General features: G+C 43.4%; 1 protein-coding gene across 1 annotated transcript; it reads left to right on the forward strand.

Moving 5' to 3' along the window:
• The first annotated feature begins 4966 nt into the window (after nt 1–4966).
• TOR1A (torsin family 1, member A (torsin A)) lies at nt 4967–14436 on the forward strand. Its single transcript, XM_006892464.1, has 5 exons — nt 4967–5163; nt 5988–6253; nt 9272–9447; nt 9539–9666; nt 14186–14436. Exons 1-5 carry the CDS (start codon nt 4983–4985, stop codon nt 14434–14436), a joined length of 1002 nt encoding a protein of 333 aa, XP_006892526.1. The 5' UTR covers nt 4967–4982.
• The last annotated feature ends 3303 nt before the right edge of the window (nt 14437–17739 follow it).

Below are 17739 nucleotides of genomic sequence, written 5' to 3' on the forward strand. Positions count from 1 at the left end.
ACTGTGGGACCCATTACAAGCTGGTGCCCCACCAGTTAGCTCACTGAGTGGGCCCCTAATTGTGCTCATGCTCCCACTGACGTGGTCTAAATGTGCTGGAATGTTTCCTTCTTTCTAATAAAGACTAGCCACTGCTTTGGCTCCTTCTCCCATAAAAAAAAAAAAAAAGAAGCTGTTATTTGGACTGAACAAGGAAACATGGTTTAAAATCAAGAAAAGTGTGTGACAAGGTTGTCCTTTCTCCATACCTGTTCAATATGTATATTGAACAAATCATTGTACATTAACTAAAGTAAAGAAATTAAGTAAGGGAGCTTTAGTGGCCTAGTGGCAAGAAGCTGCACTGCAATCCCGAAGGTGTGCAGTTCAAATCCACCAGATGGCTGAAGAAGGAGAGTGCCAGTTGTATCTGATTTGATGGTACACACAAGAATATATATATATATATACTGAAGAGATTATTTCAAAATGCAACTTGAGAAGACAAAGCAAAGTATTATATCTAAAAAGTCCTGGGGTTAGAAAACAAAAAGGGAAGAACATGATTTGCATTTCTCAAACTGAAAGAACTGAAGAACAAATTCAAGCCTCAAGCTGAAATACTATTCTATGGGCAAAAGTGGAATGATTTCAAGAAGCAGCAAGAGAAGATGGAAGGAATATACAGACTGACTGTATAAAAAAGAATAGTTAGATGGTCAACAATTTCACATGATTAAGAACCAGTGGTACTGAAGGAAGAAGTACAAAGGGCTTTGCTGAAAAACAAAATTCCGGGAATTGATGGAATGCCCACTGAGATGTCTTAACACATGAAAACAATGCTGGACTAGTTTATTCATTGATAAAAAAGAAAATCTTGGAAGATAACTAACTACCTGGCCAACTTACTGCATTTGTGATCAATCTAAAGAAAAGTGATTCAACAATATACAGAAATTATAAAATAATATCTTTACTAACACAAATAAGTAAACTCTTGCTGCTAATTTTTAAATGGCCAGACTATTATATGGACAAGGAACTTCAAGAAATTGGAGTTGGATTTAGAAGAAACCATGGAATAAGGGATATCATTGATCCAATTAGCTGGATATTAGCTGAAAACAATGCCAGGAAGATGCTTGCTTCCCCCCCCCCCAAAGTATTTAATGGCATTCTTGACTCTGGATCAAAACAAAGTATGCGTAATGTTGCAGAAATGGGAATTGTGGAACATTTAATTGTGCTCCTGTGGAACTTACCAAGGGCCAGTTATTCAAACAGAACAAGGGCATACCTCATGGTTTAAAATTAGGAAACGTGTGTCAGAGCTGTAGTCTTTCAACATACATATTCAATCTGTATGCTGAGCAAATAATCCAAGAAGCTGTACTATATAAAGAGTAGGGTGTCAAGTGGGAGCAGAGGGATGAGGATGGATGGGGGAAATCATAGCATTGCACAGTTTGGTGGGTGGAGGGAGGAGTGAGTAAAGGAAATGGGAAAGATCTGGTAGGGATCTGGAAAGACAGGGTAATGGTGGGCATTGTCAAATGATGATTAATTTTATAAAACAATGTGAATGATTTTATGAAACACAATGTGAATGAAAGTGTGAAACAATATATTCACATTTTGTAAGCAAACCAACAGAATAATTTTTAAATGGAAAAAATACCATTTATATTGATAAAGAAGTATGAAAACATTTCTACTTTAATATATTTTAACATAAGTGGGAAAGAACAAGTGTGAAAAACAATACATATGAACTTTGTAAGTAAACTAGTATAAATTTTTTAAATAAAGAACGGAGTATCGGGGGAGGGGGTGGGTAGGGAGAAAAGTGCAGAAATGAATGACTGGAAATGCTAAGTCTCTGTAAACTTTCATTAAAATTAGTTTTAAAAAAACCCAAAAGAATAGGGTATCAAGATTAGAGGAAGACTCATTACAGCCTGGACTATGCAGATGACACCACTTTACTTGCTACAAATGAAGAAGACTTGATGTACTTATTAATTAAAATTGAAGGCTATAGCCTTCAGTATTCATTATACATCAATAAAAAATATTTACAACTGGACTAATCACATTATGCTTAATTGAAAGAAGACTGAAGTTGTAAAAGACTTTGTTTTACTTGACTTTATAACCGATGTCCATGGGAGCAGCAGTCAAGAAATTAAACTTCTTTCATTAAAATATCAAAAAAAAGGCTTCCAAATGAAAAGAAAGAAAACTATAAAAAAATTAAACCTCTCTTGCATTGACAAATCTGATGCAAAAGACCTCTTTAAAGTGTTAAAAAACAAAAATGTGACTCTAAGGGTACATCCTGACTTAAGACAGGTTTTTAAATTTTTTTTTTTTTTAAGTGGCAAGAAGCTGCACTGCAGCCCCAGAGGTGAGCAGTTCGAATCCACCAGATGCTCTACTGGAGAAGGAGAAACAATCTCCTCCTGTACCAGTCAGATCTGATTTGACAGTACACACACAAAAAGGGGGGGGGAAGTTGTAAGACAGTGTTTTAATAACTGCTTAGTCCATATGAAGCTAAATGGTAAGAAATGCCAAAGAAGAATTTTATTGTTGTTATGTGCCATCAACTTGGAACTGACTCTTGGCTGACACCTAGTGGACTTTCAGAGGCTGTAAATCACATGAGTAGATCACATGCTCATCCTTCTCCCACAGAGCAGCTGGTGGATCCAAACGGTCTGCAGCACAGTGCTAACCATTAGGCAACCGGGGCTCCATAAGAGGAATGACTACATTTCATTCATGGCATTGGCAAAGAATCTGAAATATACCATGGACTGTCAGGGTAATGAACACATCTGTCTTGGGTGAAGTACAGCTAGAATGTTCCTTAGAAGCTAGGCTGGGGAGACTTCATCTCAGGTACATCGGACATATTATCCTGTGGGACCAGTCCCTGGTCCCTAGGAACTTACCGAATGAAAATTCTCTGTGCATTGGAACCAACGCAATAGCACCTACCAACAACAGTCTATTAGCTGGCACATCAAATGTTTATGGAATGGGTGAGTGGATAAGTGGCTTGTCAGACTTGGTGAAAGTGTATTCTTTTGATATTAAAATCTACCATCAGATGATGCACCGTGTTTCTCACTGTTGGAGCAGAGAATGACAGATAAGCAAAGGAGGGGGAGGATCCTGGGGGTCACATGATGATGGGACAGTGTTGGAAACATCAGTATGAACTCAGGCTTAGTGCAGTATAGATACAGATAGGTACACACAGATGTATAGATATTTGTGTGTACACTGGTTAATACACGACATTTCTTTGTTCTGTCAGCTGGGAGGGCCTAAAATAAATGACACTGGGATAGCCACTCATGCATTTAGCGCTGAAGCCCTTACAATACCTGATTTGTAACTGGAACCAGATTTCCTTGTGCAAATAGACGTTTCTAGAACTGTGGTACTAAACGTGCAAGATGAGAAGTAGAAAATCTTGGAGTGCCAGAAAATAGGAAATTGTTAAAATAAATACATTTTAAAAACAACAACAAAGGAAAAAACCCTTCAAACCTACTAAATTAATGAGGATTTGTTACAGGGAGTTGTTAAGCTGTCGACTCTATGATCAATAGAGCTGAACCCTGTCTGAACCTTGCCATCACCACCATCTCTGACACACTGAAGCCCGTTGCCACAGTCACTGTGTCAATCCATCTAGTTGAGGGTCTTCTTCTCTTTCACCATCCCTCTACCTTTCCAAGCATGTATTCAAGGAATAACCTCTCCTGGAAGCATGCCCAAAGTATATATGAGATGAAACTTTCTCATTTTTGCTCCCAAGGTATATTCTGGCTTCACTGTCTCCAAAACATATCTGTTCTTTTGGCAGTCTATGGGATGTTTTCCTCCAACACCACAGTTCAAAGGTATCAATTCTTCCTCTGTCACCCTTACTCATTGTCCAGCTCTGAGCAGCACAGCAAGCGATTGAGAAGACCATGGCCTGCATCATGTGCACCTCAGTCCTCAAACTGATGTCATTGCTCCTCAATAATTTGGAGATTATCTTAACAGCAAGACTTTCCCAGTGATCTCTGATTCAAGGTAAACAGACAACTAAGAACTGGCAGAGGTCAAAACTTAGACAATTTAGCAACAAAATAAAATAATACTGGATTATAACCCAAAATAGAAAAAACCCCCATGAGGCCGTATTAATGTAAATGATTGATTAAACAAATATGCAGGTGGGGAAAGAAAAAGGACAGATCTCTTTTGCTGTCAGTAGGGGCCATTCCTTGGAAGAAGACATGCTGGTAAAGGTGGAGGGTCAGCCAAAAAGAGAGGAAGACCTTCAACAAGATGTTTTGACACAGTGTAGCAATGAACTCGAGCATATGGGAGTTCTTGAGGATCGTGCAGGAAACGGCAAGGTTTAGATTTGCCATTTCTAGGTCTCCAGGAGTCGCAGACTGACTGACACCAAATAACAATGTATCAATATTGATTTGGAGTTGACTTAATTGTAACAAATGCAGCAAAACCAATGTAACTTGGAATAGAAGATACATGACAACGTCTCAATATTTTTGTCTAAAATTGTTCTAAAAATAAAGATAACAAAAAATGAAATAGTTTTTTTAAAAAGTAGTCTCGTGGAGCGTTCTGGTGGCCTAGTGGCAAGATGCTGCACTGCAATCCCAGAGATGTACAGTTCAAATCCACCAGGAGCTCTGCTGGAGAAGGAGGGACAATCTCCTTCTGTACCAGTCAGATCTGATTTGACCGTAAACGCACACACACACAAAAAAGTAGTCCCAAGAGGCTTAGCAGCCAAGACCTGGAAGCAGAAAAGTACTCTGCCCTTCCCAAAGATGGCGGCTGCCAAAATGAGGAGACTTGCCCGGTTTAAAGATGGAGGCTGAGCGGGCAGGAACCGGAAGCGCCAGTGGGGCGGTCGTGCTTTACGGCGGCAAACCAAAGCTTCGCCGGGCGGCTTGTGTCCGGGTATGAAGCTGGGCCGGGCAGCGCTGGGCCTGCTGTTCCTGGCGCCGTGGACGGTGCAGGCAGTGGAGCCCATCAGCCTGACACTGGCCCTGGCCGGCGTCCTCACCGGCTACATCTCCTACCCGCGCCTCTACTGTCTCTTCGCGGAGTGCTGCGGCCAGAAGCGGAGCCTCAACCGGGAAGGTAGGGCCGAGACAGATGCTGGGCGCTGGGGACTGGCTGCAGCCAGGGTGTCAGAAGGGAGGGTCTGGAAGCGTGGACAGAGCTGGGGTGCGTCTCGGCAGGGGTTCGAGGTCTGTTGTGGCACAGACCTAGGAATCCGAGTGGTCCAGCTTGTAGGCTGTGGCCTGGCTACTTGTCCACTGCGATAAGACTGGACTTTGGCCACTGAAGCTGGAGTTGCAGCTTGGGTTGCTTCACGCAAGAACTGTGGCATGGACCTTGTCCCAAACTTCCTCTAAAGAGAGTTTTGCCTCCATCCCAGTTGGGGACAGGAAGGTGGTGGGGACTCTTCGGAGCGGACCAGTGGTGGTTCTTGCCCTGTCATGGGGTAGGAGGAGCAGAGCAAGACCCAGGGCTGCAAGCAGGTGGCAAAGGCAATAGAACCAAGAGCCTTAGCAGCCTCCCAACCGGAAGTGAAGTATGCGTTAGAATGAGCCGGGTTAGTAAAGGAAGAGGAGCCTAATCTGTGGGGAGTTGTGTTCAAACACAAAGGCTCAACCTCTCTGCCAGTCCAAACTCACCAGCAGCTCCGCAGCAGGAAGAGTGACAGTCTCCATTTGTCCGATTTCCAGCCTCAGAAACCCTGTGGAGGGTCAGCAGTAAGTTGATCCACACTGGGTGGTGCTGCCTACCTTTGGGACAAGAATTTATTGTCACGTTACTTCAGCATTTCACAAGATGCTTGAAGAGTTTAGCGGGCCTTGTGGGCTTTTGAGTGGACCTGTAAAGTTGGCTAAATTTTACCTATTTCTTCTTCTACATCTCACTCCTATTATTTTCCCCAGTGCTGCAGAAGGATCTGGACAACAAGCTCTTTGGACAGCATCTTGCAAAGAAAGTCATCTTAAACGCAGTGTTTGGCTTTGTCAGCAACCCAAAGCCCAAGAAACCTCTCACCCTCTCTCTCCACGGATGGACTGGCACGGGCAAAAACTTTGTCAGCAAAATCATTGCCGAGAATATTTACGAGGGTGGTCTGAACAGTAACTATGTCCACCTGTTTGTGGCCACGCTGCACTTTCCCCATGCCTCGAACATTACCCTATATAAGGCAAGGACAGAATTCTGGATTTTTCCTGGATGATGCTGGGTTTGGAGTGGGTTTTTGTTGTTGTTGTTGGAGATGGGATTTGGGGGTTCCATACTGAAGTTAGTGTTTGCAGTGCTTGGCACAATTATATCATGAAACCTTTATAGTGATTTTGGAACACAGGCCTAGTGGAACCCAGTTCAGTGAATGGAATCATAGAATTTTAGAGGTGTGCATAATCAGCTTCAACGTGAAGATGATCAAATCTAATTAATTTTATAAATGAGATGATTCTTAAAAGACCTTCATCTGTGTTCATGTACTGTTGCAGGTTAGTTTTGCTATTTAATTTGCGCATTGATAGCCAAGGCTTTGGTTCAAGTGCACAAAAACCAATCCAATTTGAGTCCTAACTTGGCTCACCGCCAGCCATGTAATCATGGGAAAGTTCGTCGACCTCCCAGAAGCTTTTGTAAAATGGTAGTTGTGAAAATTTAGTTTGTTCTGTATGTAAGATATTTAGTGTAATGCCTACCACATTAACATTCAAGTAAATGGTGATTATGGCCTTTTTAAGGAACTCTGGTGGCACAGAGGTTAAAGTGCTCGATAGCATTTGCACTCACCAGCCACTCTGTAGGAGTCCGCTTCTGTAAATGTTTACAGTTTTGGGAACTCTGTGGGTTCACTGTTTTGTTCTATAGCACTGCTGTGAGTGGACTTGATGGTGATGTTTTCAGTGGCCAAAAAAATGGTTAAGAAGACAGTTCAGCGCTTGGCTGTCCATGGTTAGAATCCACCCACGAGTCTGCAGGAGAAAGGTTTGCAAATTTGCTCCATAAAGACCACAGCCAAGAAAGCACTGTCGCATGGGGTCGCAGTGACTCAGAATTAACTCTGACACCTGACAGTATTGCCTTTTTATGTCCATGTAACAGACTGGTGAGAGGTGTTTCGATCTCACCTCTGGGAGCATTTTCCAATTCTGCCTGCCTTCACTTCACAGACCTCCTGGTGGTGTAATCCATGATGAAGTGTGCGGCTAACCCCAGGGCTGTTCCCTGGCAGCAGGAGGACAGGCAGTCTCCTATTATGATTCACAGCTCAGAAGCCCGATGAAGGGTCACTGTGATTTGGAATTGACTTGATGGCAGTGAACTTTTTATTAAAATTAGAGTCACCTACCTTCTAGGGAGCTCTAGTGGCCTGGAGGTAAGGAGCTTGCACTACAATCGCAGAGACACGTGGTTCAAATCCACCAGCTCTTAACGATTTACTGCCTCTGAAAACTTGCTAGAGGGTCAGCTATGAGTTGGTTTCAGCTCCACTTCCCACCACCATCATCTAGAATTTCCAGTGTGCTGGATTTTTAGTGTTAAAACTAAGTTCTGTATCAGGAAGATTGGCATGAGTTGGTCACCCTTGTTAACTAACACTCAGGCTCCCCTATTGAATAGCTTTGTGACTTTGAAAAAGTTACTTAACTTCTCTGTGCCTAAGCTTCCTGTTTATAAAATAGGGAAGATTCCTTGGGTGATGCAAGCAAACAATCAAGTGCTTGGCTCTTGACCTAAACACTGGCTATTCCAACCACCAGAGGCACCTCTGAGGACAGGCGTGGTGGCCTGCCTCTGGACAAGGTCTCAGTTCTTCTTTGCACACAGGGTTGCCACAAATCAAAATCAGATTGAATTTACTTGATGTTAACTAATAGCAACAGAACAGGAACACAACCGTTACAACCTTGAAGAATTTTAGGAAATCGCAGTAGAAGATGTGAACAATGCTTCAGGTCTGCCTTATAGTGCTTAGTATTGGTTCTCTGTTGTTTTATTGTGTCTAAGTCCCAGGCAGAGTGGGAATACCTTGGCAGTGGAAACCCATGGATCTGAGGTGTATTCTTTCGTGGCCTCAGGTCAGCTCACCCCAGATTCCTCTGTAAACAGAAGATAGCCCAGTAGCAGAATGTGTAATAACCATTTAGAAACATACATGGAGCATTGTAATCAGGATCATACAAGATAAGTAAAACCAACTAATGAGACATACTTTCCTTAGAGAGCAAATAGCTCATTTCCCCACATCACTAATAAGGAGAAAAACAAACACGATTGTGTACATATAATAAATATATCTCTCTCTCAGCTCTTACGCATAAATGAGTGAGTAAGTCACTGTTTGGGTCTCATTTATTTCTTGTATAACTCCCTCTTGGTCAAGCTCTGTGTTGTTTATCTTCCTGATGGGTGTTCCCTTTATCCTCTTGTTAATTTTTATGTTTGGCATTGTGGCCTGAGAAGATACTTTATATTATTACACAGTGTTTTGAATTTGTTGAGGCTTGCTTTGTGTCCTACTAGGTGGTTAGTTCTTGAGTATGATGTATCTTGTGTGTTTGAGCAGAAAGTAAACTTTGTTTTTGTTGGGTGAAGTACCTTGAATATGTCTATGAGGTCCACTTGGCTGATTATATAGTTTCATTCTTCTGCGTCTTTGTTGAGTTTCTTTTGAGTTGACCTGTCCTTTGGTGAGGGGATATGTTGAAGTCTACCACAACTGTATAATGTCTTTCCGTATCTTTTATGGTGGGCTTTTTCATCCTGAAATTTATTTTGTCTATCTACTTCTCCCAAGAAGGCTCATATGCATGAGATAGGTTACAGTTTTGATGGCAATAAGCAACAGCTCATGGACAGAGCATCACTGAAGCAGTTACAGTCAAGGTCTATGGAATCAGGCCAAACTGAGTTTGACTCTTAGCCCTGCCACCTACTAATTTTGTAATCTTGGGCAAAGTGATTACAAAATGAGCACTCTGCCTCAATTGCCACATCTGTAAAATGGATATGACACTGTCCCCACACAGGACTATAACGAGGAATGAAAGAACCCATGGTTGTAAAGTTAGTGCTGTGTAAATGAAGTCATTTTTCTTAGTGGTAAAAGGAGTTGTAGTGTTTACAGTGCTCATGCTTATTGTTTGATTGATTGATAGCCACTTGATCAGAACTTTATATTAACTTCCCCTTCAAAATGTAGGATCAGTTACAGATGTGGATTCGTGGCAACGTGAGCGCATGTGCAAGCTCTATTTTCATATTTGATGAGATGGATAAAATGCATGCTGGCCTCATAGACGCCATCAAGCCTTTCCTGGACTATTATGACCTGGTGGATGGGGTCTCATACCAAAAAGCCATCTTCATATTTCTCAGGTAAGGTCAGGTGTGGGACGAGACTGAAGAACTGGGAGCCAGCGGGTTTCAGGAGAAAGCTCAGTCCTTATCCATGAGGATTATTTTGCAGCAATGCTGGAGCAGAAAGAATCACTGATGTGGCTTTAGATTTCTGGAGAAGTGGAAAGCAAAGGGAAGAAATCAGGCTCAAGGACATGGAACACGCCTTGTCGGTGTCAGTCTTCAACAACAAGAACAGTAAGTGGGTCCATCAGTTCCTCACCCTATCTTCATAATCCTTTACTCAGAAGTCCATCCCTAGTGTCCCTCCCTCCAGGAAGGAACTGTTTTTATTGTGAAACAATAGATTGCCTTCTAAGTGGCTGGAGGGTGCTTCCGCCTGCACGGCGGTGGGATAGGGTTGAATGGTGTGGTGGCGGAAGGGGCCACTGTGGACCCTACGAGATCTTCATTGTTGATACGGCCATTGCTGTCCTCATGTCATGCCAGGACAGTGTCCACCTCCTCCTCAATCATCTTCTCTCCCAGGGTGGTGGTGATGTGTCTGACCTCTGCGCCCACTACTGCGCTGAAGCCTCTCTAGGTAGTCCTCATAGGTGCCTTGGTCTTGGTTCTTGGCCGCTCCTTGGAGCATGAGCAGGAAAGTCTCGAAATCTATACATCGGGACTTTAACTCATCACTCTTGGGGCTCCCCAGGACCTTGAAGCACTTTGGCATTGGTGGGCTCCTGGCCCAGGGCCCTCATCACATCCCCCCACTGACTGTACAGGATCTTGCCAGCACTGCCTTGGTCCAACAGCTCAAAGACCTCCTTGAACTCCTCCACTTGGTCCATGGTAAACTCCATCACCACATTGGAGAGATTGAGGCGGGGCTCCTAGGGTTTTTCAGGAGTTGGAGAGGCAGTTGGTTTAGCCTTGACCTTGGCTAGAAGGGCCCCTGATGATTTGATGGGCTTTGAGGTAGAGGGGCCTGTTGGTTTCTTCACAGGAATACCTTTCTTGGGAGGCATGATGTCTGGTAGCCAAAGGAGAGTGTGTCAACAGAGGCACCCATCTCCTGTGGGATCCAGGGACCTTCAACTCCCAGTCACCTGGCAGCTAGTTAGAAATGCAGACCCTCAGCCCCTTCTCACCTGCTGAATCTGAATTTCCGAAGGAAGTTGTGTATTAAACTCCAGATAGCTTTTATACACACTAAGGTTTAGATGCATTATTTTAAAGAGACAGTTTTTGATCATCGAGAGCTTGACCATTCATCCTCCCATTTCCCTCTGTTAAACCAATTTTTAGTGTGATTTGAGTGAAAGTTTATAAATAAATTGGTTTTCCATTCAACTATTCATGTATATTTTTGTGACCTTCAGTACAATCCCCATGTTTTAACAGCGCCCTTCCTGCTTCATCCCCGTGATTCTCCTTTCTTCTCATCCTTTTTATCCTGCCCCAGCCCACTTCTAAGTTTATCCCTAGGCAGATACTGCCCTTTTGATCTTGTATGGTTGAATATTTTAACAGTTCAATCTTTTTTTGTCTTCCTTCTCTGTGGTTGTTGTGTGCCACTGAGTTGGAATTGACCCATAGCTGACACTCCAGCAGGTTGTCAGAGATAGTAAATTGCATGGGAAAGAAGATTGCTTATCCTCCTGCAGAGCAGCTGGTGGATTCAAACCACATGCTTTTGGGATTGCAGCACAGCTTCTTACCTCTAGGCCCCCAGACTTGGTCAGTCATTTCCTTTTGTAGGAGAGAAAAATGACTTAAATAAGGTAAGACTTGTGGTTGCTTCTGGGGAAGGAGATGGCCCATCAGGTCTTTTCCTTTTGTTTGCACTTAGAACACTGAGGTTCTAGGCTCAAGATCATTGTCATCAAGTCCAGACCTGCTCATAGCTGACCCTGCATTAGGTTTCAGAAGCTGTAAGTCCCAAGAGGTTGCCCATCATCCTCCCTAGGAGCTTCTGGTGGATTTGAGTGACCAACGAAGCATAGACTTTGGGTGAGCAGTGCAACTCCTGACAGACCAGGCCACCAGAGCTCCCTGTGTAGGCCTGAGAGCAACAGCCAAGTAATGACTGGGTCTTGATTCTGTGCTGGGCTCTGTGTGACACATTTACCTGCATGTTTCATTGGAAGATCCTCTCATCCCTCTTTTATAAATGACAAAACTGAGGCCCAGATGTAGCATCCACTCAGCTGGGTATCTCTGATTCTAGAGTTCCTAACTTCTTCTGTGCATATTGCCTTTTCCTTTGACCCTTCGAGGGGACCCATCAAAGGAATTAAAGAAATTAAAAATACATATCAGGCAGGCATGGCCCTAACACGTGACTCAGCTGCTTACTGACCGTGCTCGCCCCTGGCCAATCTGAACCTCTCATTCACTCATTGAACAAAAAGCTATTTAAAAACAGTAAGAGTCCCTGAAAGATCGTATGCGGGAATTGGAGAGAGATGAGCGGTTGAAAGAGTTGCACTAACATTCAAGGGGACAGACTGCAGGAGGAGCAGGTTCTCAGTGAAGGCCAAGGTCACTGACGATGTGCTAAGTTCGAGGCATCCAGGAAGGTTCTGAGCAGGCAGTTAGATGGACCAGGGAGTTCCATCAGGCTGATGGTGCAGATCTGGGAGTCTTTCGTTGATGGGTTTGAAAGCCGGCATAAGCTGACTTGTTCCTTCAAATACTTTGCCTGGACCTCTGCATCATCAGGTGCTTAGCCAGTCCATGATCAGGAGTGCCCGAACACCCAGCTAAAATAGTTTTCTGCCCTTCTTGCCTAAATCACTCCGCTCCTTTTCCTACTTTATCTGTAATTCCCAGCACCATCGGAAATGATTTAAATATCAACTATGGGCTAAGTATTGTTGGGAAAGAAAGACATGAATTCCAGTCTTTGAGGAGCTTACGTTAGTGAGCTAAATGAAATGTCCCTAATTTTCTATGTCGTCGTTAAGTTCCCTCAAGTTGGGTACAACTTATAGTGACCCTATCTCTGAGCAGTTGATCTGAACCTTTCGCTGGCCTGTGCCATCCTTGTCATTGATACACTTGAGCCCATTGTTACAGTCATTGTGTCAGTCCATCTTGTTGAGATGTTTTCTTCTTTTGCACTGACCCTACACCTTCCCAAGCACGATGTCTTTTTCCAAGGACCAATCCCTTCTAACAACATAACCAAAGTATGTGAGATGAAGCTTCACTGTCCTTGTGTCTAAGAAGCACCCAGGTTACACTTTCTCTAAGACATATTCTTTTGTTAATCCATGGAATATTCAGTACTCTTAACACCACAGCTCAAAGGCATCCAGTCTTCTGTCATCCTTCATCACTGTCCAACTCTCAGTCCAAATTTAGGGTGTCGGCTCTAGGGGAAGGTTCTCTCTGTCGACTCTGGAGCAGGGTCCTTGTCTCCGCATCTGCATGGAGCGCCCCACGTGACTGCCTTCCTGTGCACGCAGGAGGTTCTCAGTGCAGTGACTCAAGTCTAAAGGACATGCTTGGCTCCTAGCTTTTCCTTTCTGGTGGCACTGAGTCCCTTCTCTCTCTGCTAACATCTCTCTCCTTTTATCTCCTGTGAAATAAAAGATACCACCGGCTGCATGCCAGGGAAGCTCTCTTACATCTCATCAGGACCATAAGAGAGTTAATCCTTCTACAGCCAGTTGGCTTACCAGGTCACGGGGGATCACTACATAACAGCCACTGTCCTGAGAATCTGGCCAGCCACGTTGACACACCTCTTGACAGTTCAGTCCATGACAGTCCCCAGTGTGCTCATATGGTTTGTTCAGGCATCAGGTCTCCACCAAGCTGCCCAAACTCCAGTGAGAGCAGAACTTTAGATCTTCTCACAGTGAAGGCTGAGTGAGACCTTACCCGGAAACTGCCTCTCTCTGTTCTCTCTGCATGAAACTTTTTCAGTTCGCTTCTTTCCCTTTGGGTCTCTTTCTTTGTTCCTAGCTGCTCCTGTTCACACTGAGGTGGTGAACCTTTTATTTTTAACCATGCGTACACTTGTTGTATAACAGTTTAATATACAATATGTAACCAACCCTCCTTCCCCGCTGCCTCCCTGTGACTCCAGTTTCCATTAATCCTGTCCTACCTTCCGTGCCTCCTGTGCTTTATCCTGAGGAAAATGCTGCCAGCTTGGGTTTATGTAGTATTCTAAGGAGTGAATGCTTCCCTGGTGTTACTTTCTCTTACACGTCCATCTATTATTTGGAGTGGAGTTGAGCCATGGCGGGGTTGGGCGGAAGTTTTGTTCCAGGTTTGAAGGGTCACTAGCACCATGGTCTTGGGGTTCTACCAGTCTGTCTAACCAGCAAACATGGCCTTTCTATTTTAATGTTTTTTGTTCCACGTTTTTCACACACCTTATATAGGACCTTTTGCTGTGACCATGCTTAGTGTTCAGCAGTGGTTACTGGGCACCATCTAGTTCTTCTGGTCTCAGAGCCATGGGCTTTTGAGGTTTTATTGGTCCATAACCCTTGTAAACCTCTTTCTGCCTCACATCTTTATATCCTGAGAGGCCTTTGTGGTGTTGCAGTGTAAGTGGCTGTCCATGTTCCGTTCTGACAGGTCACTTTGCCCTTTGCCTTCACAGACACCTCACAACTTGGAATTGCTTGTTAGGGAGCTCACTGTTGACTGGCTTTCATCCTTAGTGCCGAGGAGCCCCAGGCCTGGTGCCCAGGTGCCGCTCAGTAGGTACGTGTTGGATGGCTAACGCGCATCTTTGTCTTCTTCCCAGGTGGCTTCTGGCACAGCAGCTTAATTGACCGGAATCTCATTGATTACTTTGTTCCCTTCCTCCCCTTGGAATACAAACACCTAAAAATGTGCATCCGCGTTGAAATGCAGTCCCGAGGCTATGAAATTGATGAGGATATTGTGACCAAAGTGGCCGAGGAGATGACATTTTTTCCCAAAGAGGAGAAAGTTTTTTCTGATAAAGGCTGCAAGACCGTGTACACCAAGTTAGATTACTACTACGATGACTGATCCCACGGGAGCCTGCCTTGAATGGAAAAGAATGAACTCACAACTCATACCCTTCCTCCCCCTCCTCCCTGGACCAGGACTGAAAGGCATTTTCCTCTGGGACCTGTCAGGAACTTGCCCCGGCACAGTGGAGCTCACAGGCCTTCAAGCCTTGCCACCACTGGCATCAAAGCTTCTGGAGCCTCCAGAGGAGGAAGGAGCCCGTTCCTCGCCACCTTGTCCCAGTGCTTATGATTTTTTAAAAATCATGTTTTAATTACAAGTGCTTCTGTTTCAAGGAAGGATGAGTTAAGTTTTACTGAAAATGTGATACTTTTATTTTAAAATGGTTTTTAACATTATGAGAAACTTTTCAGTCTTTTAAAACTGTTGGCTTTGTGGTTTGGGTTTTTTTTTTGTTTGTTTTGTTTTGGTTTTAGTTCCTATTACAACAGACCTCTTGATATTCCAGGCTTGAAGGGTGACTTCTGCAAAAAAAAAAAAAGTCCTAAAGACAAGTCCTTGGCATTTTTTTGATAGGATGGCATTGCCGGGGACAGAGGCTGGAGCCAAGACTATGTCTGCCATAAGCTGACCACAGCCAGCATTTCAGGGGGCATTGATTCCAGTGTTGGAATAAAAGGATGAGTATGTCAGAGAGGAATCAAACCTTAAATGTTCTTCTTAGTAATGCAGAAAGTTTGTTCCAGTCAGTCTCCTTGAAGGATAAAACTCTTAATCAGCTCATTACCTGCCATTCAGGCTTCTCCAATGACCCCCTTTTTTCTGAATGCATCACACACTGTCTCTTAAATTGTAAATTTTATTTTTAAAGGCCTTCTTTTATTACCACTTGTGTTAAAACCTCAAAGCCAACTAGGAAAGTTTACCTGCCCCACTCCAACAACTGTTTTTTAAACTACAGATAGCTACCACTTGACAATAAAATTATGTTTTCTAAGATGTGAATATATACTTTAAATGAAAAATAATCAACTTCTCCCGTTAGCCTTGTGTGCTTAAGCTGTGAATTAAGACAGTGCATTGCAGTCCAGATTGGAATGAGATTAAAGTCCTAAATGCTGTCTGCTGAGGAGCCTCGCACACTGGTTCCTTTGCTCAGCTCCAGGTTACAAGGATGGTGGGGTCCGATCCTAGAGACTGAAGCACAGCCGGAGATGTCGGACAGGAATGCTCAGCCCTACTGGCTTCTGTCTAGCTGATTCCAGCTGCTGGCAACCCCACGTGCGCCGGGCAAAACTGGCTCTGTGGGGTTTTCACAGCTGTGCCCTCGTGGAAGCAGATCACTAGGCCTTTCCTCTGAGCTACCTCCAGCTGAGGGTTGGAACTCCCCATTTTTTGAAAAACTTTTGTGATTTGAGTAAAACTTTACAAAGCACCTTGGCTTTTCTTTGCGACAATTGCTACCCCTTGTTTGATGACCCTTATTATTATCCCCATGTTGTCAGCACCACTCTTCCCCCTCTTCCTGTGCCTCCTGTTTCCACTCATCCTTTCCCATCCCTTCCTGCCTTCTGACCTTCATCCCTAAACAAATGCTGCCCTTTTGACCTTAGTTGACAGTTCTAAGGAGTCCTTCCCTCCTTGATACTATTGGTCATGTTGTAGGCCTGTTTTGCTTGGAACTTGAAACACCAGGGTGTTTTCTTTCAGTTCAGGCTTGAGGAGTGAATAAAGGCAGTTGTCTTGGATTCTGCCAGCCTGTAAGACCAGTAGACCTGGTCTATTATATGATTTTGAGTTTTACTCCTCACTTTTCTACCAAGGACCTTCCATTGGGGTTCCTTTCACAGTGGTTGGCAGTGGTAGCTGGGCACTGTCAGTTCTTCTCATCTCCGTTGAACTACCCTCTCAGTTAAATTTGTGCTGAGTCAGCAGCAGCTTGACAGCATAGGGTTCTGTGAATTTTAGTTTGTAGTAGGCACTTAACTGTGCCACCCAGCGACTCTTGTAGGAGACTCAACACTTCCTTGATTTTTTTTTCCTTTTTACAACTTATATTTTATTAAAGCTTATAATATTGGGAGCTCTGGTAGCCTAATGGCAAGAAACTGCACTGCAATCCCAAAGGCATGAGGTTAAAGGCCACCAGCTGCTCTGCATAAGGACTGACAGTCTTCTCATGCAGAAACAGCCTGTGAAAACCTGCAGGAGAGTCAGCTATGGGTTGGTTCTGACTCTACATAACCCATACTAGTATATTCATAAAAAGGTAATTTAGTGAAAGAACTTTCCTTTTGATACTTTAATCATCTGATAACAGAGCTATAGATTTTTAAACCGTCACTGAATAGCTCCAGTAAGAAATTTTCCTTATAGGTGAATAATGAGTGGACCCAATTAAGTTTTTTCTAAAAACTTCAAAGACAAAAGTACATTCAAACTTAATGAAAATGAACTTAATTGCCAGATGCCTGGACCATTTTGTGTTGCTTTGATGCAGGTTCCTCTGCCTTCTCTTGATTCATTGGACCAACGGTACCCTTTTCATCACTCCAGAATTTCATTTTCTTGTCTAGAAACTGCCTCTGGCAGACATAGCCTAGCAACTTCCTTTAAATTGACAGCTTTTGTTTTCCATGTTTTGGGGTATTGATCATCTGTAATGTTTCCCGGTGCTGCTTTTCCCATTTCTCCCTCTGGTACTTCCACGCCCCTTGTTTGTTCTTTAACTCCAGGTTACTATGATTTGCATCATTAACTTTTTATGTGTTGCTCCCTCTTTTCCTCTGGTAAGTCTGCCCACGTTATTTCTCCTTGATTTGAGAAAGGAACGAGCAGATCTCTCTGGGTTAGATCAACGAAGGTACCCAGAGATTTCAGCAGGTGGCTCCTCCAGAGATTTCATTTCAGCATCTTCTAACTTGTTTTTCTTTTTGCTCATTTTGCTTCCCCATTAATTTTTGTAATCTTCCTCAAAAAGAATTAGCAGGTCTGTCTCTGTCTTTCTAGCTAGAGGTTTAAACAAAATTGTTAGCATATTCAAATATACATTCAAACACAACAAATATGGACCCTTTAAGTGCTCTGTGCAATGTTTTTTGTTTGTGCTTTCCCCCCCCTCACATTTGAAAGTACTTGACTTCTGTCTCCTAACCATTCTTTAAAGTCATTAAGGATCGGATCAGTTGGGAATCCTTTCATATGTGATCTGTTTTGTTTTTTTTACATCAGTCATTGAAGGGAGGAGTTGGCCTGGAGAGTGTAGTTTTCTTTTTTTTTCCCTATAATTATATTTTATTAATTTTCATAAACATTTACAGAGATTTTGGGCTTCCACTCATTCATTGTTGCACTATTCTC

The sequence above is a fragment of the Elephantulus edwardii genome, unplaced genomic scaffold (assembly GCF_000299155.1).
Source record: "Elephantulus edwardii isolate Elephantulus edwardi_28Jun2011 unplaced genomic scaffold, EleEdw1.0 scaffold00116, whole genome shotgun sequence".
Lineage (NCBI taxonomy): Eukaryota > Metazoa > Chordata > Mammalia > Macroscelidea > Macroscelididae > Elephantulus > Elephantulus edwardii.

Excerpts from the sequence above, each read along its gene's own strand:
- TOR1A (XM_006892464.1), top strand. The coding sequence starts at position 4,983 with ATGAAGCTGGGCCGGGCAGCGCTGGGCCTGCTGTTCCTGGCGCCGTGG. Across the intron at positions 5,164-5,987 it reads GCGGAGCCTCAACCGGGAAG|TGCTGCAGAAGGATCTGGAC; the intron begins GTAGGGCCGAGA and ends TATTTTCCCCAG. Across the intron at positions 9,667-14,185 it reads AGTCTTCAACAACAAGAACA|GTGGCTTCTGGCACAGCAGC; the intron begins GTAAGTGGGTCC and ends TCTTCTTCCCAG.